The sequence below is a fragment of the Mastomys coucha genome, unplaced genomic scaffold (genome assembly GCF_008632895.1).
Source record: "Mastomys coucha isolate ucsf_1 unplaced genomic scaffold, UCSF_Mcou_1 pScaffold22, whole genome shotgun sequence".
In the NCBI taxonomy this organism is placed as follows: domain Eukaryota; kingdom Metazoa; phylum Chordata; class Mammalia; order Rodentia; family Muridae; genus Mastomys; species Mastomys coucha.
The window spans coordinates 30,631,754-30,659,039 of NW_022196905.1; the positions used below are offsets into that span (position 1 = coordinate 30,631,754).

Sequence of the window (27,286 nt, forward strand, 5' to 3'; positions counted from 1 at the left end):
TCTTTTACAGAAAGCCAGGTCAGTGTGGAGGTTCTGTGTGACAGCCGCAGAAACTCATGCTGAGGGTTGCATACCGGCACAGACAGCCACTGTCACCAGGAGTGGTGTGATCACCACAGTTGGAGACTTTAAGCAAGATCTTTCCTTATGACCTCTTCCCTCAGCACAGGGGACTGTATACCCAGGTTCCATAGCTCTGAGATCAGGATAAGTATCCAGGAAGGGCAGGCAAAGACATGAAGTCAACAGAGGTCAGAGGACACATCTAGGGACAATGGGCTCCCAGGCCCAGATAAGTGAGACAGAGCACTTCCCCATAGCCACCACACTTCTTGGGGCTTTCTACAGGGTGTGGGGAATCAGAGACTCAAAACTGACAAAACGTTCCAGAACCAGGCCCCCAGAACCAGCAGTTGCTATTTTCCAGCCCAGTGCCTTGGTGTCCATCACCACTCACACACAGTCGAGGAAGATATTAGGGTTAGGGAGGGTGACAAGCCAGGAGACCACAGCTCTGGGACAAGGTGGAAATGTTCCATTAGCTCTGTCCGGCCAGCCATGCCCTCCTGGCCACTGCACACAGCCCCAGAAGCTCCTATGAAATTTCAGGACTCCAGAGCCTAGACAGCAGGGAACCACTGTGCTCATGTAGCTGTGGAGAAAGGATGAAGGCAACGCCGCTAACCACTCCATATTCGGGAACGTGCCTTGTCAGCTTGAAGCTGGCCATGGTAGGGGAATTCACAGTGTTGGCACTGGCCAATACTACACGCTGCAGGTGGAGGGTGTCCTACTTTTCTAGGCCTGCTGGCTGTCACACATTCACAAGCACCCCACTATTCCCAAAGCCCTGAGACATGAGGAGCCACAGAAAGCACCACACCCTGAGGAAACCAAGGAACGCCCAGGCTTCCTGAAAGTTGTCCCAAGCCAGGTGTGGAGCAAGCATGAAGGTTGGGCCATCTAAACAGAATAGACCAGGTTAGCATCTCAGGTTGAAGATGAAGAGAACTCCATGGCTCAGCTCTCCATCAGCGGGAGATGTGCAGGGGGCTGGGGGGACTGGGAAAGACTAATACTATCCCACAGGCTATACAGAGCCAGAAGCTCTCAAAGCACAGGAGGTGGGGATGGTGGTAATGGGAGCTGGGGGTGGGGAGGTGGGGGGAACAGAACTGTCACTGAGAAGGTTGATATTCACTCAAGCCTGCTACTTTACATGCAAGGCAGATGAGCCACATACAAGGAAATAATGCCAGCAATGACATTTGAAAGGAAAATGACATTAATATAATGTCAAAATAATACAAAAATCTTAAGGATTGTGTGCAATCCCAGGAGGCTGTGAGAAACTCAGTGGTGAGAAAACAAGAGGGCTAGAGCACCTCAGAAGAGAGATGCTTCAGGTAGAGCCAGCAGGCAGCTCTGGGGAGACCATTCTGCTGGAAGCTGACAGGTTAGAAAGGTTAGAGGGCTCAGGACAGAGCTGAGATGGGGTACAGATGGCAAGGGCAGCGGGGAGGAGAGGTAGGCTGGCTAGAGCAAGAGAGGAGGCTTTGGATGGCTAGCCAGGGGCAGGAGGTTGAGGGTCCTAGTGGGTATGTCCAAGGGTCACATGGACCTCTGAGTATGATGGAAGCCAGGGGCCAGTTCTAAGCTGGGCAGCAGGTCTGTGTTGACCTCAGAGCCACAGCATGTGCACAGTCCACACAGGCTAGCTGGGTTCCCAGGCCCCTCCCTTACAGGGAATCATCGCTGGACCCATGACTGATATAGGCAGACGAGAGGGAGTTAGGGAGCAGGAAAGGTTCTGTCCTTTGGAAGTTGGCCTTAGGGGCAAGATGGGAGTATGGGGACCTCATCATGACTAGGGCAGGTATCTGGGTGGGAGTTTTAGAGGCTGGAGAGGCTGAGATGAAGGAGAGATGGGAATCAGAGCACACCACATAGGAAACGTAACCCAATTCTAGCTGTGACTCATGGACCTCTGCAGAGAAGTACCTATGGCTGTGCCCCAGTGCAGGAGAGAATTCTGAGCAAAACAGACAAAGATTTCCATGGGGCCCACAGCCAGTCCACAGGGCACCCGCTTTGCACATGGGTGAACATACAGGGGTGCCAGACTTGATTTCCTTCTCCAGCTCTGTGCTGACCTCAGAGCCACAGCATGTGTACAGTACACACAGGCTAGCTGGGTTCCCAGGCCCCTCCCTTACAGGGAATCATCGCTGGACCCATGACTGATACAGGCAGACAAGAGGGAGTTAGCAGACTAAGGCAGGATTCCCTGCAGCAAGTGCTTCTCTCTACAGCCCAACAAGGCACATGGGGGAAAAAAGTTCCAGCCACTAGGTCTTCCTAAGGGTACGGAGGGGGTATCAGTCCTGAGGCAAGGAGGAGATGGGGCAGGGCAGGGATAGAGGACAATGGTTGGTTACACCAGCATAACACAGAGAGCCATCTTGAGGTCCGTGATGTACGATGCGCACGATGTGGGACAAGTAGCAGAAGCTTGCATGAGCTTGGCTGGAGCTATCTGCCATGTTGTGATGTGCCCTCTAAAATGCATGTGTGGGGGCCATGATCGAGAATACAACGTGGCATTGGTAGCTTTATAAGAGAAAAAAAAAAAGATCCATTCATATATCTATTCTGCCTTGACATGGAAGGCTGGGACAATGTAGTATGTGGCCCTCGTTGGAGGAATATGTGTTGGAGTTATACTGTGGCCCTTTAGTGTCCAGAACTCTGAGCTAAGTAAACCTCTGTGCTTTGTAACTTACACAGTCTTGGGTATTTTGTTGCAGCAACAGCAAACATGCTGAGATGCGCAGGTCAGTCCCATTCTGCCCTCTACTTCACCCAAAAGGTGTAAGAGGTCAGGAGGGCAGAGGTCAAGCTGCCCTCTGCTGCCTTTCTCTCCAAGTAGCCCCCTGGATCCTGCTTTCTGTGTACAGGAAGCACTATGACTCCCCCCAGTTCAGAGGAGGCAGAGGACATGTAGGACAGAGCAGAGCAGTTGTCTCTACAGAGGTGATGGGAACATGGTGACAGGAAAGGGTGGTAGAGGTTCTGGACCCCTTGGGAGGCAAGATGGTGGCTCAGGCTCCATGTGGTAGAGAGAAGTGTTGGCCCTGTAAGTTTGGAGGTACATGCCACCATAGAGAGGGATCCACAAGATTTGGAAGCCTGGTCCCTCTGCCCCACCACTGTAAGGAACAGGAGTTTCTCAGAGAACAATAAGGAATAGTGTCAGAATCATCAGAGCCAGGCACTGGCCTGTCCATCCTACATCCATTAATTGGAGCCCCAAACCAAGTCCATACAGCCATCCTTATTCCATAGACAAGGGCTCAGAGGCAACTAGCAGTTTTTCTAAGGCCACACAGCTTATAAGAAGTAGAGTAAGGATTTGAACTCAAATCTTTACTCTGAAAGCCTGGACTCTGGCTGCTCAGAAGAGATGGAGAAGCCATGGATGGGCAGGTAGTTTGAGGTTAGACTATTCCCTCTGATCTCCAAGCCTACTGCTTTCTACAGGCTCTAGCCAGCAGTCCTGATGGGAACCCAAGTAGAATTTTAAATCAAATGCAGAATGGGTGAGGAAGGCTCTGAGCTGCGGAGCCTGCCTGTGTAAGAGAGGACCAGGCACCGGGCCAGAGAAGACTCCTACACAGAGGGAAACAAAGCCAAACAGAAGCGATGGCGGCCATCTGCTGGTGAAACATTTCAAAGTGCAGGTAGCCCCCTGCTCTCCTCGGAATGGTGGGCACAGAGGCAGCAGGTGGCTCAGTGCCAAGCCTGTGAACTACTTAAGCTTCATGTGGCATCACACATACCACACAGGCCTAGCAGGTGGCGAGTTCTGAATTCCGACACACTCCCTGGGGTGTAGTGCTTTTGAGCTTAGCTGGTGAGCAGGTTCTAAGCTACAAGGCAGTGGCTTGGCAGAGGTAGGAAAGGGTGTGGGTTACGGGTGTACACAAGACCAGAGCCACCTTCCAAGGTTATGCTTGAGCTCCTGCCTCCTGTGTCCCATGACACCTGCCTCTGGTTGGACAAAGGAGAACATCATGAATTTCTATAGGTCCTCCAGTGCCCATTGACCCTCATCAACAAGACGAGAGGCCAGGATATTTTGTCTAAGTTGGCCCTGGGTAATGGGGTTTGGGCTTAGCCAGGTCTTGTACATCGGAGGTCATGGGACCCGATAGGGAGAGAGACTGTTGCTGTGACCATGTGCAGATGAGAATGTTGGGCACTGAAAAAGACATTTCCCAGTGTTCTACAGTCAGTCCATGGTGCAGTCAACTTCACACATGGGTCTGCTGCATGTAATGAGCACAGTGCCACTGTGGCCAGGTGGTCATGGCAAGTCCATCTCCAGGTGCACAGTGTACTATCTTTCTGATCTTCCTGGAGTACACATGTGACCCAGGTTGGGATAAGAAGCAGGGCCTCCCATGTACTCCCTGTACTCTGACCTCTTCTGCCTGAGGCAGGCACTGACTGCATGCCTAGACCTAGTCAGGAGTTGCGAGTATGTAGAGCTACAATATGGAAGGAACCTGTGATGCTTAAAGGAGAGTTGTTAGAGGACAAGGGCTCGTAACTCTCCTAGTCGTCTTTACACGAGTAATCCCCTGGGCTGTTGGGCTACAATTACCTATACTGGTGCAGAGTGCCATTTCTGAGTCTAGCTTCTATTCTGCCCACCTCTACTCTACCCTTCTGTCTCAGTCAGGCACCAGGGGCGGTGCAGACAACCTCTCACTGGGGAAGAGCTTACACAACTCTCAATTCCAGCATGCCCTTCACAGTAAGTCCAAAGACCAAGGTTTGTGGAGAGCGTTTGAGATGGGAGCACTCCCCTGGGAGAGATCGACCCCTGCATTCAAAGAACAAGGGCTGCAGAGAGTCACCCCACATATATACCAGGAGGATGGTGTGCTAGAGGCTGAGAGAGCAGTGACAGAAACTCCAGTAGAAACCCTGAGTCAGGCAAGGCCCAGACATCCCTGGTCCAGACTCAACACAATGGTGGTGGTGGATATCAGTAATGTGGGTCCCAAAGGCCACCCAGGCCTTAGCACCTCTGCTCCACAGCAATGCTCAGAGCTGGCCCTGACACAATGTCTGTGACCAGATGGTCCCCATAAAGGAACCCTGTTTAGTAGAAAAACAACCCCGGGATTGAGTCCCAGCTTCTTTCTCCGCCATTTGGGCTCCACTATACTGTTCCTGTTTCTATATGCCTCCATAGATCTCCAGCCCTATTGAAAGCAATGGCTTCAGTTAGTTCCTTCCTGGTGTTAAATCCATGTGCAGTGGTTTTCTCTCTGTATGCAAACCCTTGTCTGAACCCAGGCTTTTCTTCTCTATGAGTTGCTTTACCTATGAAACATGGCAGAAAGAATGCTGTGAAAGTTCTGAGCCTGCATGTTTCCACCTTCCTGATCCCTCTTCTGGAGCTGTGTATGAGCTCAGGCTAACAGGATGGAGGATGAAGGTCACTATCATGCCATCAGCAGCTAGCTCAGAACTGACAGCAACAGGCTTGCTTATACAGAGCCAAGGTATGATGGCTAACATCCATTTTCACCTCAACAGGATCTAGAATCGCCAGGAGACACAATTCCATGAATGTCTGTGAGGTAATTTCCAGAAAGATTTAACTAAAAGAGAAGACCTATCTTGACCTTGGGTAGGTAACACCATTCTATGGACTGAAGCGTAGGACAGAGAAAAAAGGAGAAAGTGAGCTGAGGGCCAGCATTCCCCACTCCCCCTCTCTCCCTTCCTCCAGCTCTCTGCTTCCTGACTGTGGATACAATGTGACCAGCTGCCTCACATACCTGGCATGGTTTTTCCACCATGAGGGACTGTGCACCCTCAAACCACGAGCCAAACGCCAGACCCTTCCTTTGGTTTCTTTGTCAGATATCACAGCATTGAGAAGAGTCCCTAGTGAAGGTGCTCGGGGATCAGAGGCCACTGTCCATAAACTGGGTTTACAGAACCATGAATATGACTGCTTTCCACTCTGTTAGGCAGGCCTTCCTCAACTAGGAGACAGCCACTCTAGGAAGAGTTATCTTCTTATCTAAATGGCTCTTCAGTTTCTTGGCTCCCCAGTAGCATCAACAGTAGTTTCAACAAACCTGCCACATGCTCAGACACATCAGAATCCCAGCACCCCAAACTCCAACATGCAGGAGAGAATGTCCATGCTCAGGCACATATCCTAAAGCAGACTCCAAGGCGCCGGGTGATGTACCTACAGGCACAGTGCTGCAGCTCTGCACATTTCACATCTTCTTCACCTTAGTGGTAATTGAAAGTGACTCAGATGTCTGAAACCAAGAAAGACCTTGGTTAAACAAATGATACCTTCTTTAGATCGGGGTATATTACACAGCCATTAAAAATAGCGGCTGTGAAAACATGCTGGAGCATAAGAAAATGTTTAATACATAATTCCTTTGGGATTCAACATTTATAAAACATGTATATATTTGCATCTTAAAAAGTCTGGAGAGAATATTCATCTCAGATATTAATAGTTTTAATCTCATGGGGGTGGGACTAACACAAGGATTGCTTTTAGGCCTCATCTATTTTATAGTTTTTCAAAGTTCTGTGGTGATCATAAGTTATATTTAGCAGGCATTTTCTTAGTGGAGAATCTTCTAGAGGGAAAGTTGTCAACACCCTTTCCAAGATCCTCCCTAAATGACCATAGCCTTACCCAATGTCCTGTGTAAAGGAGCAAAGGTCTGAGTGCTGAAAGCCAGGGTGACACCTCGGAGGTGTTGTTCAGTTCAACAAAAACCCAGCCTCACTCTGGTCTGAGACTCTGCTATAGCACAGAACACAGAAAGACGAGATCCTAGGAAGCAGAGGACATTGACACGGGGAACATGTGGCTGGCTGTCACTCCAGTCCTGGGAGATCTGGTGGAGGCACTTGACCACTCAGAATAGGATGTGGGACTGGGAAGGGCTTCTGGGGCAGAAACAGAGGCTTTAGGGAGGCCCCAGCCCAGGGGTCGGTGATAACAGTGGTAGACAACTCCAGAGGGGGAGGTCCCAATGTCTAAGAAGGGTTTGGGCTCAACACAGGCCTGAGACTCAGACCACCCAGGACCCTCTCCACCAGTACTGTCTTCTATTCTCAAAAGAGCATCCAAGACAGTTATTGTATGTGGACCTAGAAGGTGGGGCTCATCCACCTGGGTCAACTGCCATCATAGTAGGAGAGAAGCCATGGCCACTCCAGGCAAACACTACCAAAGGCATGCTTTTGACCTACAGGCCAGCTTTCTCCTGGGAGCTCTTTCATACATGGAATAGCCACATCACAGTGTCATTGTAGGATGACCATTCCAGCACACCAGACCTGGGTCAAATATTGGGATTCTGTAGATTGAGAAGGGATGCGTGAAAGAGAGGCAGCCCCAAGGCCAGAGTGAAGGCCATGAGACTGAGTGTCAGGTCAACTAAGAGGCTACATTACAGGCCTGGTCAGAATAGGACAGCACAATGCTGCCATTACCCTCAGGAACCAATGCTGCCCTCAGTATTTCTCTGATATAGTTTAGGGTTACTGAAGAATTGGTGGCTATAGAAACTTGACAGAGGTTTTCAGGAGGGCCATCCATGGGGATGAGGAGGAACTGGGCTGGGTACTGCACAGGCAGAGCCATCTTGGGAGAGAAAAGATTCTTTCAAGATGTCCTTCTTAATGGCTACACTCTCCAGTAGGATGACATGTTTAGAGCTTCCCTGTTTTTCTAAGTCTCATGTCAGTGAGGACTATATCACACTGTCATGAGCGGCTTTGTCATCTGTATCACTCTACACTTAGAGTCTTGGGTACCACTTATGGTCTACCCTAACTGAAAGTCTAGATAAATGGATGACAGATGGAAGATGAACAGATGAATAATGAATGCAGCACTGGGTGGCTGGAATGGATGGGGGCTGGGTTCCTGAATAGTTTTAGGTAGGTACATATGATGGATGAAAAATTATGAATAGATTAACGATGGGATGGGTGAGTGGATGATGGAGGATGAAGGATGAATGAGTGATGAATGGAATGGAGGGTGAGTGGATGAACAGTGGATGGATTGGTAGATATAGGATGATGAATGGATAAGTAGAGCAAGCATGTATAGGTAGATGGATGGTTGAATGGACAATGAGTGGGTAACGATAGATTAATGATGGGCGGGTGAGTAGAGAATTCATAAATGAAGGCTGGATGGATAAGGGAATAGGTGGATGATAATGTAGGTGTAGATAGATATTTGATGATAATAGATGGATGAATGGATAAATAAATAGATGGATAATGAATGAGTCCATGAATAGGTGAGTTGACAGAGGGTGAATGATGAATTGATATTGTCTTCGTTACTTCACTGTTGCTGTAATAAAATATACTTACAAAAGCAACTTAAGGCAGGAGGGGCTTATTTTGGCTCACAGTTCCAGAGGAATACAGTCCATAATGGTGGAGATGACACTGCAACAGGCAAGGAAGGCATGGTGGAAGTGGCAGAGGCTGCCTGCTCACACTGAATTCACACACAGGAAGCAAAGAATTAACAGAAGTAGGGACAAGTGCTCCGACAGGCCAGCCAATGGGGGACACATCACATTCAAACCACATAGATGGATGGTTGAGTGAGTGGATGGTTGGATGAATGAATAGAGAATGGTGGGTGAACCTATAGTTTGGTAGATAGTTACATGAATGATCGACAGCTATATAAGCAGATGGTGGATGGACAGTTGTGTGGAAGTGTGGGTGAGGAAACAGATGCTGAATGGAAGGTAAATAGGTAAAGAGATGATAGAGTGGAGATGAATAGAAAGGTAAGAGGGGTGGAGAACCAAAGGTAGAGGAAGGGGAGGCAGAAAGCAAGGTTAGATGGATGGATGGATGGATGGATGGATGGATGGATGGATGGATGATGGATGGGTAAGGGGCTACTGGGGACTGAGGACACAGAAGGATGTCTTTGGGTTTTCACAAATCTCATCCCTGGTTGGTCTGTCCCTCACAGTACAACACAGTCTGGACTCTGACTCAGCCTCCAACGTGTTAGGATTGCAAGTGTGTACCAGGCCCACAAATGCTGCTTCATGTCAAATGATTATTTATTGACTAGAATCAAAAGCTTCCAAGTCAGGGACTCTCTTGAGATTCCTACCTGCCCTGAGGCTTGTTTTAAGTTTAACTCAGCTCTCTGTAGGCAAGTAGCTGAAGAGAAGCCATATTTGAAGCCATGGGGGGGAGGGCAGAAGGGACCTCTGACCCCTCAACAATCCACAAACATTACATACACCATGCCATGACAAATGCCATCTCTGGGATAAAAGCTATCTTCGTAATAGCTGTGGGAAATGGGTCTGGGTCGAACCACTGGGATCCTTGGACAAGAAGTCCCTGAGATTGCCAGGAAGGATAGGGACTGAGCAAAGATCAAAACCAACTTCTTTGTGCATACACACAGGCCATGGCAAAGCCTGGCACACAATGCTCTGAAACACTTAACATCAGCCCAACATTGCAAGACTGGCACCCTCCAGATGCCACCAGGGCACAAAACACTGCCCTTCAGTGTTCTTCTCTGGCAGCTGTGGCTGCACTTACCCAGCTTTCCCTGCTGACAAGGAACCATCAGCAACCCATGCTGTGCCAGTTCTGGCATCCAGGCCACTGACAAATGCACTGTATCCCCTGGAAGTCACAGCTGCCTCATGGGCAGGTCAAACACCCTGCCTCCAGTCTATCCACCTCTCCTTTGGGAAAAGCAAGCTGGGATATACACATCATGGTTCCTGCCTCCACAGAAGACGCATTCTTCTTAATAGTGAGGAGTGTTGGGAGCAGTTGGCCCAGCTATTGAGTTTCAGAGTTATAATCCCTCCCACTTGGCATTTACAAACCATGATATCTTGGCACAGTCTATGAAAATATGCATTGGGTGCCATTCAGGGGCGAGCGTGTGCTGTATGTGTCAGGCCTGGGTTCTGACTGTGTAAACGAGGTGTGAGGGAGATATTATGGAGAGATGGCATCAAATCTGATTTTAAGCACGATGCTATGCCGATGTGATGATGTCACAGGGAAATAGACACGATCTGAAGATCTCAAACCCCAGCTCTCTTGGAACATTCAAGCAAACGACAGAACAGATTCCCAAAGCATGCTCTGTGGAACACCATACCAAGAATTAATCAAAAGAACAAAAGGCACAACAAAACAAAACTTGAGTACTTGCATTTAGATGTAAAATAAGAAATAGAAGTGAAAATTAAACAAATTAATGACAACTAAAAATTTTAAATGAAATGAATTAAAAATGAAAGATTATAAAATGAAGATGGGAAGTTGTTTGCACGGGGGGAGCAGACTGTGTTCAGAGAGATTCTGAGCAGTCCCCTCAGGCTCCACCCTTCCTCCCGCTGAGTGTGCTTGCTAGTGTGCACAGCAGGGTCTTCCAGAACTGCCCCTGCCTCCAATGATACTTGATCCCATGCCCCTCTCTCACCGCTGATGATGACCCTGTGCCCTGCTCTGGCCTAGGAAATTTCAGCAGGTGCCACCGAGCAAAACCCTGGAACATGCTCTACTGGCTGCCTTGCCTCTGGAGGTTCAGTGTCACACACTCAGCAAATGCACCATGGTGGTCTCAGTCCTGTCCCTGTCGTTATGATGTGTACCTGCAGAAGGCCCAAACCAGCAGCTTGAAGCAGGGTTTCCAGTCTCCAATGAACCTCCCACCACACCCTGCCTGAAACAAACAACCAACAGCCAGCTTTGAGATGTCTAAGTTAGGCACTGGCATACTACTGAGAGACACGTCATCCACACATCACTATCAGAGCACTGGTGCTTAAAGACTTAACTATGGAAAGATAAAACATGCTTCGATACCCATGTCTTTGTGGGTATTGAAAAGAGCAAGAGGCCCCAGGCTAGAGATGTGGGACATTTAAAGGAGATGCATCTTGACAGTTGGGGTCCTGTAGATGGCTTGGTCCCCTTTCAAGGAGAGGAAGGGATTACAAAAGACTTAAGCAACTTGTCAAGCAGGGGGATAAGGCAGTGCCTATGTATTGAAGTCAAACAGAGGAGGCCTGTGACCATGAGAAGGAATGTACCATCTCAGGAGGACACTTGAGTAACAGTCCTACAGCCCCTAAATACAAACAGGCGACATTTGATGGTGTCAAAAATATGCAGGGGTGAGCCACCCCACTGACAAGCTGCCAAAATAAAGAGAGGAGACACCAGGCAGCCCTGGGGTTCACTGTGGTTCCCAAGCTCGCTGCTCCCATGACTGGAATACCAAACTCCCTAGGCATCAAAATCGCCGCCCCATGATGGAGAATGCACACATCCGAGAGGATCCATGTGCAACGTGAGGAAATTACCAGGACAAACTTGAGAACATAAATCGAATGCCCAGAGCAGGATGATGCTATTCATATCAATTTTTAAAACAAGCTCAGTGTTTGGTTGTCTGATTACAGAGAGTCGCGCATTGTCCTGAACCAATATAAATTGTGATTTATATGTTGTTGTATGTGTTTAAATTTCTGCTTTATAGGTAAGCTATAAAGCAAACTAGAATGGTCCACCCCAAGCTTAGGATGGGGATTACTTCCAGGTAGACACTGGGGAGGGGGGGTGGGGGGTGTAGCAGAAGGACAAAGGATGAGTTTTATCTGAATCTATTGCTATCTTTAAGAAAGTATGACCTCTCCTGCAGAGAGGGAAACATTTAACGTCTATGAGCTGAGCTGGGTGAGGCTCTGCTGTGATGAATAGTGACACTCTGAATTCCACTACTTACCTGTGGTATACCTGCTCCCCATCCCTGACCCCAGGAACCACAGGACATCAGACTAAGTACATCAAAGGCCAACTGAGAGGAACTGATGGAGATTTAATGTGCACCAGCCCACCTCTGCCACCGCTCCTCAGGCTGGTGTTTTACGGCATTCTGCACTTTTCTCTATATGTCAAAGATTCCATAATTAAAGAGAAGCCAAGAGAAAGGGATGCTCTCCACCCACGGCAAAGAGGACAGGTTCCAACCAAGCCATTCTGAGAGGAAGCCTGGATTATCCCATTCCAGTGCCACTGAGGCTGCTCCTGGCTGCCTGTGTGCCAGGCACCAAGGTTAAATATACCTGAGGGATGCCACAGGGGTGGCTCTGGCACGGAGTCCTCTGGGTCGTGGAAATGTGGCGCTAATTTAAACTTACCTTCTTCAATAGCCACCCTCAAGTGTAGATCCTGGAGGCTGTAACCCAGGAAGGAGGGCAGGAGTCAGAAGGTAGGCCATGGCCAGCTTCCTCCCAGCTTAGAATACGCCCTGCCTCCTTTCCCTGCTTGACAACATCAGAACTGACTATGTTCTCGGGCTTCTCCTGTAGAGACCTCATAGGTGTAAAGAACCTTCGAGGTCCCAGGAGTGTTTCCATAGATCCACACTATCCCTATGACTCAAACACATATCCACCCACCTACCTAGCTATTGCTCCATCCAGCTAGCTACATACAAACACAAATGCACACATACACACATCTACCATCTATCTACCCATCACCCCCATTCATTAGTTGACTCATCTGTCCACAGATCCATGCCAGCATGCATCCTTAGTACTAGTCAGGGCTTGGTTATGGCATCTGGTGACCAACCGTATGGCCTTGACAGGTCTCCGTGCCCATAACTTGTGTTCTACTAATGGCTGAAGTAATATAAGCAAGAACACAGAAACTTCAATGAGAGAGATGCCAGAAAACCTTGTTGGGGATGGGGTTGGGTTTCTATACACTGAGTGGCAGGGCAGCTCCTTAGGGGAAAACGTGCTAAACTGAATGAGGATAAAGTCAGAACTGAGGGGCAATGCCAAGCGTATGCCAGACAAGAGGCAGCACACACACAGGCACCTACAGACACCCAGATAGGTAAAGTCCAGCTTAACCAGATACTACCAGTGGGCTGCCCAGCATTGCAGAGACTCCCAGGTTGTCTGGAAGCAGCAGGCATTTTGTCCTATGAACAAGCAGCATCAGTATTTCCTAGCACTTGTTTAGAATGCAGCCTAAGGTCCCACCACAGTGCCTGGCATCCTGATCGGCATCTCATCGACATTCTGAGTCCTGGGCAGAGATGCAAGGTTGAGCTGGTTTCTCTGCACCAGGCACATTCACTGGGGTAAAACAGCGCCCCCAGGTGGCCAACACTGGTTCTTGAAGGGTCTGAAAGATGCGAATCCCACATTAAAACACACACACACACACACACACACACACACACACACACACACACACACACACACACATGTAAGACGCTTCAGTGAAACCCCAGTCATGTGGGAGGCCATTAGGAAAGCAAGCTTTAAAAGGCTGGGGACAATAGGGGCACAAAGGCTGAGAACATGAACCCCAGGCACAGAGTACTGTGCAGGGCCTCCTGAGAGGCTGATCTTTAGTGTGTTTGTAGGGCTGGCCCAGAGTCCCGGGACCCATTCTGTTCCAACAGTCACTCACTATCCTGACTGCCTCTGTGCCTTGCCTGGGGGTGAGGGTGGGGGCTCCAGAAGCAGAGATGGGCCTGGGAAGACTCTCCCAGAGAGGTGGGTGGGTGGTAGTAGACACAGCACTGTGCCGTGAATTTATCTCATGTTACAGCTCTGTTACAGAGTAGATACAAGTATCACACAAAACCCCCAGAGACCAGGAGCACCCGTACCCTCACACCCCTGTGGTGGCTCCAGCTCTGCCTGCCAGCCTCCACATCTGGACCATCAGGGGTTTCGGTAGAGGGTTGGAATGGCAAGTGTGAGTCGTGGCACCAGACTGCGTGTTTTTCAAGTCTCTGGGCCTCCTGGGAATGAGTTGAAAAGGCCAGCTGAGGAGAGGAGCCAGGATCTAGCCGTAGATGAAGAGGGACAGAGAGAGTGTGGCTGGGGAACAGAGGACAGGGCAAGAGTCAGTGGCCATCTAGGAAACTCAATCCCAATAGCACCCTCAGAGATGAATGATGGAGCATGCCACGGGCTGAGTGGCAGCTCCCTCAAAGAGATGTTCCTGGCCAGAACCCCATGAATTACTAGGGTTCTTTACAGAGGTGGCTCAGTTAAGACTCTCGAGATGAGACATCCCACATCATCTGATCAAATCATCTGATCAGACCCTAATTCCACGCAGCCATTGTCTTTAGAAGGAGCACACAGTGAGACTGTCATGTGGAGGCAGAGGCAGGGGGCTGACTCAATAACTCAGCTGGTAAAGTGTCCACTGTGCAAACGGGAGTACCAGAGTTCAATGCCCAGAACCCACATAAAAAATGCAGGCATTGGGGTACACACTTCTAATTCTAGAGCTGGGGAGGAGGAGACAGGAGGATCCTGGGGCTTGCTGATCAGCCAGCTCAGCCCACTGGGCCAGCTCCAGGCCAGTGAGAGATTCTTCCTTAAACACAAGACAACAGCAAAAGTAGATGTCTCCAAAGGATCAGCACTGAGAACTGACCTCTGCCTTTCACAGGCTCATGTGCACAGGAGCACGTGCACCTGCAGAGTGTGCCCACATGCACACATACCTGTGCGATGCAGCCACATACATAGGTACCTGCACACATGTGCAGCCACATACATACCAACACACAGCAGCAAAGACTCAGTGACTCAGCCACCAGGAGCTGGCAGGGCCATAATGCACTTCCCTTCCAAGTCTTCAGGGGAAGCACTGCCCTGTAACACCATGGTTTGAACCCTGAACCTCCAGGACTATGAGAATCCCTGGATGTTGTTTTAAGTTCCCCAGTTGTGGACATTTGTTCCAGCAGCACAGTAGCCACAGAGTTTTAAGGATGGACAGAGCGGACCGGCTCTGGCCTGAGTGAAGAAGCCTTGGCCAGGCCCTGTAAACCCAGGGAAAAATGAGACAGGAGACTTCAATTCTCTGGTGTCAGCACACATGTTCTAAGGTGGGGATGTCTCTCCCAACCTATTGTACTGTTCACAGGATCCAAGTCTGGTAGAGGATGCAGAGAGACGGTGCTGGTGATGGGTCAAGGAAGCCGTGAGGGAGAAGCTGCTGACGGGAGGCCCATTAAACACAGAACAATTAAAAATGCATCCAGCTTCGATTTCTCAGAGCCATTCTCAGAATGTAAATACCAGACCTGTCATTAAAAATGTATTTATTGTGATTACACAGGAGAATTCTTGGGAGGATAGGTGTGCATTCAATAAGTGTGTATTTAATAACCCCGCTTAATATGTGTTCCCTAGACATTGGCACCTGAACCATATATTCCATGGGCCTCAAATGCAGACAGCACGTAGGCAGCACCAGGAAAGAACAGACAGCATGCTCTCAGCCTCTCGGTACCCCTTGCCCTGTCCCAGTGTGGGGAGCAAGACAGGAGCAGACGACATTCCAAAGAGGAAATAGGATTGGAACAGTATAGAAACTGTTCCTCACCAGAAATTGAAAGGATGCTGGAATGCTGAGGAATTGGTAAAGCTTAGACAAAATGTCATACTAGAGCTGGGAACACTGGACCCTCCCCAGGTGGGAGCTGTGGGCATGGCCGAGGCCTGGAAGAATAAACTCAAAGGCCCATAAGCAGCCAGGAAGTTAATGGCTGTGCCGGCCTCAGAACAGGGTACGGAATGGAAGCCTGGTTTATGAGCAAAAGAGAAAGGAATGCAAAACTTCAGCTCCAGCCTTCTCAGACTGTTAAGCCTGTGCAAGCACAGCAGCACAGAAAAGGCGTAATAGAAACCCAGAAAGCCACCGCACCAGCAGAGGAGACGCGGGAAGCTTCTGGAAATGACTAATGCTTCTGAATGCATTTTTAATCGAGCCGAGGAAACGTCTGGGTGGAGAGACAGTGACGAGATGAGGAAAATTAAGATCTGTTGCTTCGCTTTGGGGGAAATCCAAATTTAGACATACCATGTTCGGGATGTTTTGTGAGCCGCCTCATCCCATCCCGCCACCTCCCTCTCCTCCATTTGACCCGCCTCAGACAGATGAGGAAACACAGGTTCTGTGAAGAAAGTCTACCTGGCCCAGGGCTCTAATGGAGTGGTTTGGCCTCTGGGGCTAACTACCTGCTTCTGAAGAATTCAGAGCCTGTCACTCAGGAGTCCTGACCCCAGGTAGCCTTCTTTGCCCTCCATACCCCATGAAGTCCCAGTTAGGTCTCAAACCCAGGGCCAATGGCTGGGCTGCCTATTTAACACATCAAAGTAGACACTGGCTTCCAGGTTCTTCCCACAATCCCTCAGTCCCTTTGTACCTTTGGGCCTCCTGGCTGCTACACCTAGTTCCCCTTTATTGCCTCTCCAGTCCCATTTCCCTCTCCCCACGTGGTATACAGCTCAGTCTGGTCACGCCCACTCCGGACTCTCCCAGATGCCCCTGCCTCTAACTCTTCCTTTTACCAGCAGTAAATGTGCTCTTCCACTGTAACCTTGGAGAACTCATATTTCCTTTTCATTTCTTTTTTTATTCATTTCTTTTTTTTTTTTCATTTAGTCCCAACGTAAGCAGCACCTTCATCAAGGAAACCCCTTGTAAAAACCCCACGGCCTCAGGGAAGCAGGTCACTACTGGAACACCAGACACCATTCCAGACAGTCCCCCTTCCTGCTCCTTTAGCCAGGCTGAAAAGCCCCTGTGAGCGGAGGAAGCTAGCTAGCGTTCTGGAAATTTTCTAGAGAAGGTATCTGAGGGGGTGGGTAACAGAGAGGCCCAGTTGCTGGTATCTGAAGTCTGGGGTAGCTGAGGAGTTTTGTTTGCTGCACAAGAATATTAACAGCTAACTTTGTCCACATGACAGCACAGGGAGAGCGCCAACATAGCAGGAAGGTGAACGTGTCTCTACCCACTTGTTGTCCCTGGGTCATGCCCATAAGCCAAACTTCTAGTGAATATAAGAGCTGCTAGGATTTTACATTTTATTCATCTGTGCATTTTATATGTGTATACATGTAGATATGTGTGCTGTGGCTCATGTGTGGAAGTCAGAGGACAACTTGCAGGAGTCGGTTCTATCCTTCTACTACGTAGGTTCCGGGGATTGAACTCGGGTTGTCAGGCTTGCTGGCAAATGCCTTTACCCACTGAGCTACCTCACTGGCCCACCACTGGAATTTAATGCCTCCTTCATGCTGTAGCCGCGTTCCCCTTCCTCAAGGGCCTCAGGGCAGCAAGATACAGTGAGAGCACCAGAGTCACATCAGGAGAGCTGATCCTCTACACAGGAACATAGCTCGTTTCTGACTGCTTTTCTCAGTATTATCAGGAGATGAGTCCCTTTCTGAGGGAGCTAGCCCAGAAAGACTATGGAGGCAGTGACAAAAACCCGAGGGGTTTACGTAACACAGTGACCTGGGCAGTTGGCCCCAAGGAACACTGTCATCACAAAAAACCCACCTCCAGGCATCATCTGAACACTTTCCTAACATGCCACAGAGATAAGAAAGGCGGGATGTCAAATCCTACTAATAGGAGCAAAGCCAAAACTAAAGAGAATCCGCACGACACGGAGGTGCAAGTGGCTCATCCTGCAAGTCATTCTGATGAGCCAGGCCTGGGGACGCAGGCCTGGTCCAGCACTCTGGAGACAGAGGCAGGAAACTGCCTGATAAGTTTCCAGGTTAGCCTGGGATATAGAATGAGACTCTATCTCGAACAAACAAACGGTCCCAACTGGCAGGTATTTTTCAAACCCAAATTGAAGTGAATTAATCACTACTGGAAAACACACAGAGAAGACAAAATGATCCTACACCAAGAATAACTGGAGGGCCGAAATTCCCGTGGGAGGAAAGACACCCTTCCCTCCCCCCCACACCCAGAGCCGACAAGGCCCTCGTGCTCCAAGCAGAATTGAAGATGATAATGGCCAAAATGGGCTCCACAGTCTCTTCCTCCTCCCTCCTCTCAGACATCAAAGATGGTCTGATGTCCTTGGGTCCAATTCATGTTTCACATATAAAGAGATATCCCGCCTGGGTGGGTTATTTATTTACAGTTCTTTGGCTAAGCCGGAAAGAAAGCAAAATACCCCAACAATGAGGCCAGCCTGAGCTTTGGGGGGCTTGGGAGCTGCCTATAGAGCCCAGAGCAGAGCCAGGGATATTGTGCAGTGACCTGGATTCACGCTGCCAGCCTCCTCCTCCGGGGAGGAGGCAGAAAGAGGCAGGAGAAAACAACAGGCAGAAAAGAAGCGGGAGGGGAGAAGCTTTCCAAACAGTTGTCCATCTGCCAGCGCCCTTTGTCCCCATGACGAAACTCCTAATCCGCTCTCAACATCTCCATTATGCCTTTCTAGGCTCTGAGAATTGGTGGGCCTCACTAGTGGGCAGGAGCTGCTGTCCCGGATAGGACTGCAGCTTCAGCCAGGAAGCTGGCAGATGACTCACAGGTGGAAGAAGAGACAAACCCAGCAGGCTGACTTACCTCCACAGAGAACTTTCCAGAACCTTCCCCATGTCTGCATGGTAGTACTTTGTCAGGATCAAGATGACCTGTGGTGTCAACAGAAAGGAAAATGTGGACATCAGCTGGTTTCAAGGTTCCGAGAGAGGAAGACAGTGGTACCCTCCCGGGGCTGGGGGTCTCTCAAAGCCCACTGCCTGAGTATCATTACACTGAGACTTGGAAACTCCCTTCTCTTTTGAACGTCTCTGGAGACATCCCAACCCATGAGAGCCACCAAGCAACTACCACGCTGTGGGAATCACTAAACCCAGCCCCAGACAATCCCAAAGTATGACCAAATACTCAGCAAGGCCCTGATCCCAGTATGCACACCTTGACAGTCAACACTTGTAACTGCACAGGATCTACAATTGCCTACGAGACAAGTCTCTTCTGGGTGTGTCTATGGGAACGTGTCTAGATTGGACTAACTGAAGAGGGAAGACACCGAGATCAATGGTAACACGCCATAGGCTGGGCCCTGGGCTCAATACAAAGGAGAATGTGAGCCGACCATCAGCAACACCACCAGGCTGCCTATGTTCCTGCCGCCATGCCTGCCGCCATACCTTCCCCACCAGGATGGACTGTACCCTCAAACGGTGAGCTAAAACAAACCCTTCATCCGGTGTGCTTCTTCTGCCAGGTATTTTGCCATTGCAATGAAGAAAGTAAACAAAGCAAGCAGCAAGTGTGCTTGGCAGGCTTCTGAGGCCAGGGCTGTATGTACATCAATGCATCAACACATCCCCAGCAACTCATGGACGTTGCCCCTGAGGCTACGCTGTCATTCCTTGTCCTGGACTCGAGTGATGACAGGGGTTGGGAGGTGAGGGTGACAGCCAGAGGGGTCTATAAATCACCAGCCGACACTTTTATTTGTTAAACTACTCAAGACAGGTGCGGAGGCATGACAAAGTAGCAGGAAAGAAAATACAAGTGCTCAGAAAATGGAAATTAATGTGTTTCAAAGCACTCCAATGTTCTTCAAAATCCATGCTTAGAAGAGAGGGAGGGGAGAGAGAAAGAAAGGGAGAGAGAGAGAGAGAGAGAGAGAGAGAGAGAGAGAGAGAGAGAGAGAGAGAGAGAGTTGGTCCAGTAGCCTGGGGGGAGACAGAGATTGATCTGCAATTACTCTGCTAGCGGCCGGATTCTCATGTACATCAAATTCCATTTCATTCACTGCCAGTCTATATTACCAACACCTAACAGTCCCGTTGTCATGGGAACCCTGGGAGGCGAACCTGGACACCCTTGGTTCTGGTAGAAGCCCTTAGCCTCCTTAATTTGGGTAACCACACTGGCCATGTTCACGGCTCTGCTCCTCCCTCATCAAGAGCAGAACTTTCCAGGCACCAGGTCCCAAGAGACTGACTGATCAAGTATCTGTTTTTTCCCTGATGATTAGAGCAGGGAGATAGGAGGAGGGGGTTTGGGGGAGCTGGGACAGCACATAGCCGAGAGGCAGGGATGATTAAAGAGAAAAGCGGAGCCTTGTCAACGGAGGCAAGATTGGCTCTACCTTCTCTCTGAACAAAGCGATTTTCTCCTGTCAGCCCACGGTCTGCCCAAGTCAGAAATGATCCTCCAAACACAGAGGAGGCAGGCAGAGTGACAGAGCCTCGCTGGACAGGAGACAAGTGTGGTCTTAACCTATTGATTTATATTTCATATAGTCTGCTATCCCAGGGGGCTTCCGAAGAACCGGAGTGTGACAGCTGGAAGGGACCTCAAAGTCAGTTTTACCTACTTGTTCAGAATGAAATCATCCCCCTGTCCTGGTCCATGGCCCAGGCCGCCAGGTGGGACTCACCCTCCTACCTGGAATCACGTCCCTTGAGGCTCAGAAGCTGGAAGGTGGGCAGTCTCCCGGAACTCCAGCCTGCATACTTAGATTCTATTGCTATGTATGTATGGTCCCACCTCTCCCTCCTGAAGACTGTTGCCACTCTGGACCATGCCTCTTGCCATATTCAAGCCAACCAGGCCTCTGCAAAGGTTGTGCCCTGCCTGGCACCCTCTGCCCTTACATTACCTGTGGTGGTTTGAATGAGAACGGCTCCCATAGGTTCAGATTTTTGAATGTTTGTTTCCCAGTTGGTAGACTATCTAGGAAGAAGGATTAGAAGGTGTGGCCTTGTTGGAGGAGGTGTGTCACTGGGGTTGGGCTTTGAGATTCCAAAAGCCCATACCAGACCCCCGAGACTTGTGCCTATACACTCTCTGTTTCTCTACCTGGCTCGCAGATCAGGATGCAAGCTCTCAGCTATTGCTCCAGAACCATGCCTCCCTGCCAGCTTGTCTCATTCCTTGCCATGATGATCGTGGACTCACCCTCTGAAACCGTAAGCAACCCCCAAAATTAAACGTTTCCTTTTATTTATAAGCTGCCTTCGTTATGGGGTCTTTCCTGGCAACAGAACATTATTTAATATACTACTCCATTTCTTGGCTGTTCCATTCGTCTTCTGACCTCTGTCTACACCATACTGCCTCCAAGAAGGTTTCCAGACCCCTGTACTTGGTTCAGCACCTCATGTTCCCCCAATACCACAAAGCTCATAGCTCTGTCCTTGTCTGTATAAGGGTGAGAAGTGGACAGCCCTGGGCATAGTGCATACCATGTAACAAACATACTGCTAGGGCCTAAGTAATAAAAAAAACCACCACCAACAACAACAACAACAAAAAAAACCAATACAATGACGTCAGATGGGGGTCATTGTGACTCTGACTGCATGTTCATAAGTCACCCCCACTTTCAAGAAGAGGACACACCGTCCAGTCCTTGTTTAGGGAGACAGAGTCCCTGTGACACCATCCTCTTAACTCTCACTGGGACTTTGGGCTTCCAAGTCAGAGGCCTGAGGTTGCTAGGGACCACTTAGATGATGTGGGGTTGGGGAAGCTCAAGGAAGTCACCACCTAAGATCCCACCCCATCCCATGTCCCCGGTCTCCTGATCTGTATGATAACAAAGCCTTGGAGAGGACCCAGAGCCACAGCCACAGGCATGGCTACACCCTAACAAGGGTGAACCATGTCCCAGGGCTCTCTCAACCCTTCACATGTAAAGTTCCCAAGACGGTCTAAATGGTGTCCCTCTCCTACAGATGGAGACAAAACACAAAAAGCACAAATGTTTTGCCAAATCATACATGCTATGGGCCAAACCGGGCCTCTGTTCTGGGTCTTCTCAAGCTAGCGGGCTCCTTCCTGTCGTGCCAAAAGCAGTTTCACTAGATTTTTATCAGAAGTGGTTTCAAGGAGCTCAGAACTGCAACAAGCTCTTCAGGAGTCCTGGTTACAACTGAAACCTCCTCTGAGCAGTCCGCAGCACGGGTGGGGTCCCCACAGCGTTGGGCACTTTGATGTGCGCAGGAAGAAGATAGGAATGAGAGACTCTCTTGCTTGAGGCTGTCCACATCCCTGGCCCACAGGAACCCTGCCCAGAGAGCAGGAACCACCAAGCAGGAAACAGTAATTCCCTGAGGTAGCAGTGGTCACTAGTTACTCTTTCCTGTCATCCTGTATCTCGTCTCACTTCTGGTCTTCTTGGTCTTAGGGAATGGTCCCCATTTTATGATTATCTCAAGGGTGCTGGGTATCTATTCTGCTGACTGCATGCCATGAAGGGCCCATCTGACCTTCATTGACACGTCACAGGAAGATACTGTGACAACTGTTCCCCTTTAATGCTGAAGAGACTGAGGTACGGATCTCTAAGAGGCTCACCTGGTGTCATACACAGCAGCACACATCTCATGCCCAAGCCCAGGGCTTTCCTGGGTCTACTCCTCATCATTATCCCCAACCCTAGTGACCTCACTTTCCTAACACAGGACATAAAGATTCTGGTGGTCCTCCAAGGCACTGTCACTCTGAAAGTCAAACAAGACATCCAGTTGCGGAGGCTCTGAGGTCACTGGACTGGACTGGAAGCCCCATAAAGAACAGGGCCAGGCCAACATGACTGTGGAGGGGATAAAGTCAAGCCAGCAATATAAGACCTTTGAGCCTGTCCCTTCACCTTCTGTGGAGCTCATTCATGAATAACCTGACTCTGTGGCTCTAGGGTTTGCCAAGCATGACTGCCATGGATCACCAAGTGCACCACGGGCTTCCTCACTGTCCACTAGCATCTGCTTGCCAGGCCAGATGTTCTCGGGATGCTGTTGGAGGGCACACCAGACCATCACTGCTTAGGGGAGGGTCTTAGAGTCTTACAACAACTGAGCCTTTCCTTGCTCTACCCCAGGGTTTTATTTCAACACAGTGTGAGTCAAGAAACCAGCACTTTTGCAGAGCAGCCCTAAGACCTTAAGAGCAGCTCTAAGTCTGGTCTTCACTCATCTGCTCATCAAAACACACACCACTTTCTCAGTGGCATTAAGTCTAGAAGCCAGGAAACTCCCACCGAGGTCCACGCTTTCAAAACAGCCAGCAGAGAGGGGTCCAGAAGCAGTTTGCCTTCCTGGGGCCAAGAATAATTAGAAAGAAAAATAAAACCCAACAAACTCTCAGGCCCAGTTCACTGTGAATTAACAGAGACCACGAGGCAGCAGGACGGCAGAGGGGAGGTGACTCCCCACAGGAAGGCAAGGGGAAGGAAAAGGCCTCGTGACTCCGGTAGCCAAAATCACCCGAGGAAAGGAAGAGGCCAGAGTCAGTGGCCCATTTACCACAGAGGCATTATCAAATCTTCCTACTCAGGACAGCCCCCCTAGCCTGAGGTCTCATTCCCTCTAGTCTGACACCTGTCACCAGGCTTTCCAGATCTAATTGTCTGTACAGGTGAAGGCCACAGCTCTGACACTCATATACAGAAGCTCGCCTGGTGCTTGTGTTCCAGTCAGCCACATTGGGATCAGAACTGCTCTGTCTCCTTGGAGGCCTGATCTTCCCCATCCTCATCATCACTGCTCGGTCCCTGGTGGACTAACCTCTGACAGGCAGCCCCTCTCCCAAGACCTATTACTGTGGTTGTCACATGGGCCTTTGAGCATGTGATTCACATGCCTGTGTTTTAGCTAGGGTTTTACTCCTGTGAACAGACACCATGACCTAGGCAAGTCTTATAAGGACAACATATATTTGGAGCTGGCTTACAGGTTCAGAGGATCAGTCTATTATCATCAAGGCAGGAACATGGCAGCATCCAGGCAGGCATGGTGCAGGAGGAGCTGAGAGTTCTACATCTTCATCTGAAGGCTGCTAGTGGAATACTGGCTTCTAGGCAGCTCAGATGAGGGTCTTAAAGCCCACACCCACAGTGACACACCTACTCCTACTCCAACAGGGTCACACCTTCTAATCGTGCCACTCCCTGGGCCAAGCATATATAACCCATCACAGCCTGGGACACTCCTTGTTATTCTGTGTCACTTTCTTGTCATTATTAAGCTCTCCTCCTCCAGGAAGCCTTTCCATAGGCTGAATGCTCCAGGAGATGTGGAGTGGAGATGGACTCTAGAATAGGGGAATAACCTGCCATCCCTTCAGAACCCATGCTTGGGGGTCAGAGGCTCAGCCCAAAGTCATGGATGGATCTGTACTCTCAAGTCCCTGGTCTGTGATACACTGGCCCTCATAGGAGGTACCAGAGAGCAAAGATGCTGGTGTGGGGAGCAAGCCATGGGAAAACCTTTTCAACAGCAGCAAGTAAGTAAATCCCTGCAGTCTCCACCCCATGCATGACATGCACACCCACACAGCCCCATGTATAGGTGGGGTTATAACCACTCTCACTACACAGATAAACAAAATGGGGGAACAGAGATGAAACCACACCCCTGAGGTCACACAGCAAGCACACTGCTGGGATTCGAGTGAGGGGATGAACACAAAGGATGATCATGTTAACCACGAAGCCAGGGTACTGCAAAATGTCTTGACACACTAGGCACAGGGACCTTGATGGGAAAGGCAGGCAGAGACCACCTCAGTGGTGCCTGCATTCCCAGACCCTAGCAAGGACAACTATGCATTTGGCTTAAAGATTCTAAGTAGGATGGTGACCAGAGTGTAGCTGGTACAATGTGGGTTTTTGGTTTTTCGAGACAGGGTTTCTCTGAATAGCCTTGGCTGTCCTGGAACTCACTCTGTAGACTAGGCTGGCCTCAAACTCAGAAATCTGCCTGCCTCTGCCTCCCAAGTGCTGGGATTAAAGGCGTGTGCCACCACCGCCCAGCTCACTCACAGGTCTTGATGCACAATATTCTTGAGAGGCTGTGGAACCCTCCCAAGTGGGTGCTTCCTGCCATAAATCACAAGCTCCTGGGAAGACAGGTGCTTCTGCGAGGCATCTCCACCCCTTCCATCTGGTTCTAGAAAGGCCTGGCTCTCTTGACCTTCAGCAAGAGAGGTTCCTAGGGTTCCACAAAGCTAATGCTTTCTTCTGTCCAGTGAACGTTCAGGCTAGACGAGGCCTTCACTCAAGTCTCTAAAATTAAACAGGAGTTCCTGCTCCATTGAGACTTCAGCAAAAGGTTACAGCCCTTCAGAAAATGGTCGTGCAAAGGTGTGACACCCAGGACATGCTGTCCACAGGGAAGGGGATGGAGATGGCAACACTACAAGAGACTGGAGACCATTCTGATTGTGCTAACCAGAAAGAGCACTCGCCCCAAATTCCTGGCAAATCAGAAGCTCTGGGGCTACTTGATTCTCAGGAGGCCTGGTTGGGCCAGAGGGAATTAGACATGACCTAGTTAAGCTTACAGAGGCCCACAGCCAAGCTCTGCAGATGGCAACATGCCTACTGAGCAAATGGCCACAGCCTGCCAGGTAGGTAGGCACATCTGGGACAGAGGAGCACGAGCGTCACAGAATGACCCCTTCCCTCCAGCATGAAGCAGGCTAGCCATTGTTCTAGAGGCCCCAGGGTTGGTGGCCTTGGTGCAGGGCACATCTGTGAAGCAGCAGTGTCCCAGTGACTCAGGTATCTATGGGGCCATGGGCAATGCCTTGCCCTGAGTTAAAGATGCCTATGGTGCAGGCCACACACTTAGCCTGCCTAAACCTCAGTGTCTCCATTCACCCAGGTGGGACCTGGGAGTTGGCCAGATCCAAGAGCCCTCACCAGGAATGCCAGAGCCAACCACAGAGTCTATGGCCCACAGCTCCCCAATGGGCCTCTTCTGGGATACCTCACCTGCCATCCGGATGAGGAAGAAAACTTTAGAAGAGCCACAGGCTTGTTTACCACTAAGGCTCTTTCAAGGACCCTCCTGCACTACACCCTATAGTGGGGACATTAGCAGCTCCACCCTTAAGCAGGCAACAACCATAGCAGCCAAAGTAAATCACAAACCCATTTGTCTTCTGCCCTAGCGACTCCAAGGATGTCCCTCCCCCTGAAACCCAGATGTCAGAAGTCCCAGCTGAAGACTGCATGGGGCCCACTTCTTCCAGCCCTGGGCTGGGAGAAAGCATTCTCCCCTGGAAATCTAGGCAGCACCCATCAGGAGGACTCACAGGCTGTGTGAAGATGGGCAGGGATGCCCCTGAAAACCATAGTATGCCACGTCCACATGGGAACCTAGGACAAGAAAGGACCCCTGGGAGCGCGAGTAAAACCTTTCCAAGCAGTTCCTAGGGGTATGTGTGGATTTCAGCCAGATATTTCCAGTATCCGTCTTGCTCCGAACAAGGGCTTCCCCGTGTTCCAAAGAAAATTTTTAAGTAAAACCACCAGGCTGCCTCCTTCTAAGACCCAGGCTGCCTCCTTCCAAGACTCCACCGCACCCCCCATTTCTACATCCTCAAAGCAAGCAAACCTCAGATACAGAGCTATTCTTTGCCTGGCCTAAGGTATGGGGTGGACACACACTCTCTTTTCTTCTCTCACATATTATATCTTGACTGCAGTTTCTCCTTCCTCCCCTCCCCCCAGCTTTTTCCTCCTCTACTTCCCCTCACCCCTAGATCCACTCCCTCTCCACCTCCCCTCTCAGAGAAGAGCAGGCCTCCCAGGGCTACCAACCAAACAGGGCCTAACAAGCTACACTAAGACCAAGCACAATAACATCACATCAAGGCTGGATGAGGCAACCCAGGAGGAGGAAAAGGGTCCCACGAGTAGGCAAGAGAGTCAGGGACAGCCCCCACTCTCACTGTTGGGGATCCCACAAGAACACCAAGCTACTCAGCCATACATATCTGCAGAGGACTTAGATCAGCCCTCTACAGGCTCCCTGATCTCTGCAAGCCCCCTTGGGTCCCTGTCAGTTGATCTGTAGGCCATGTCCTTGTGTTCTCATGGTACACACACATTCTTAAGCACCTGACATGTGGTCAGTTCATTGGTCAGTATCATCCACCTCACTGCCCACACTGGAAGCCAGAGCATCCAGACAGATTCCATCCTAGGCCCATTAGCAGACCACAGCGCTAGAATCAGACCATAGTGACCAAGGATCCACTTTCTGGATAAAGCCCTGGGTCTCTCCCAGCCTGACAAATAAATAACTTTAGTACAATGGAAACCCTCTCCTGTGCTCCCAACATCCCAGATCCTCTCCCCCTAAGAGGCAGCCAGCTCAACACAGGTCTTGCTACCTACCTTCCCAAGACAGATTCCTCCTTCCTCCTCTATGAAGAAATCAGTTCTATTTAAGAGAAGTGGACTGGGCATTCTTTTTACTGGCGAGAGGAACCATGCTTAAGAGGAGGTGGGGGAACTCAGCCACATTAGAAAGCCAGGAAGAAGTGCTGGTTCACCAACTCAGGAGACCATGGTCAGGCCAACACA

At 49.9% G+C, this 27,286-nt stretch overlaps 1 protein-coding gene across 2 annotated transcripts in view; it reads right to left on the reverse strand.

Annotated features, from left to right (window-relative positions):
* The window catches only part of Sorcs2 (sortilin related VPS10 domain containing receptor 2), a 365,519-nt gene that overhangs the window by 194,483 nt on the left and 143,750 nt on the right, over nucleotides 1-27,286 (reverse strand). For both annotated transcript variants that reach the window (XM_031341821.1, XM_031341822.1), the window contains exon 2: nucleotides 18,514-18,581. In XM_031341821.1, the coding sequence (XP_031197681.1) occupies nucleotides 18,514-18,581 (68 nt within the window). The remainder of the gene's footprint in view (nucleotides 1-18,513; nucleotides 18,582-27,286) is intronic.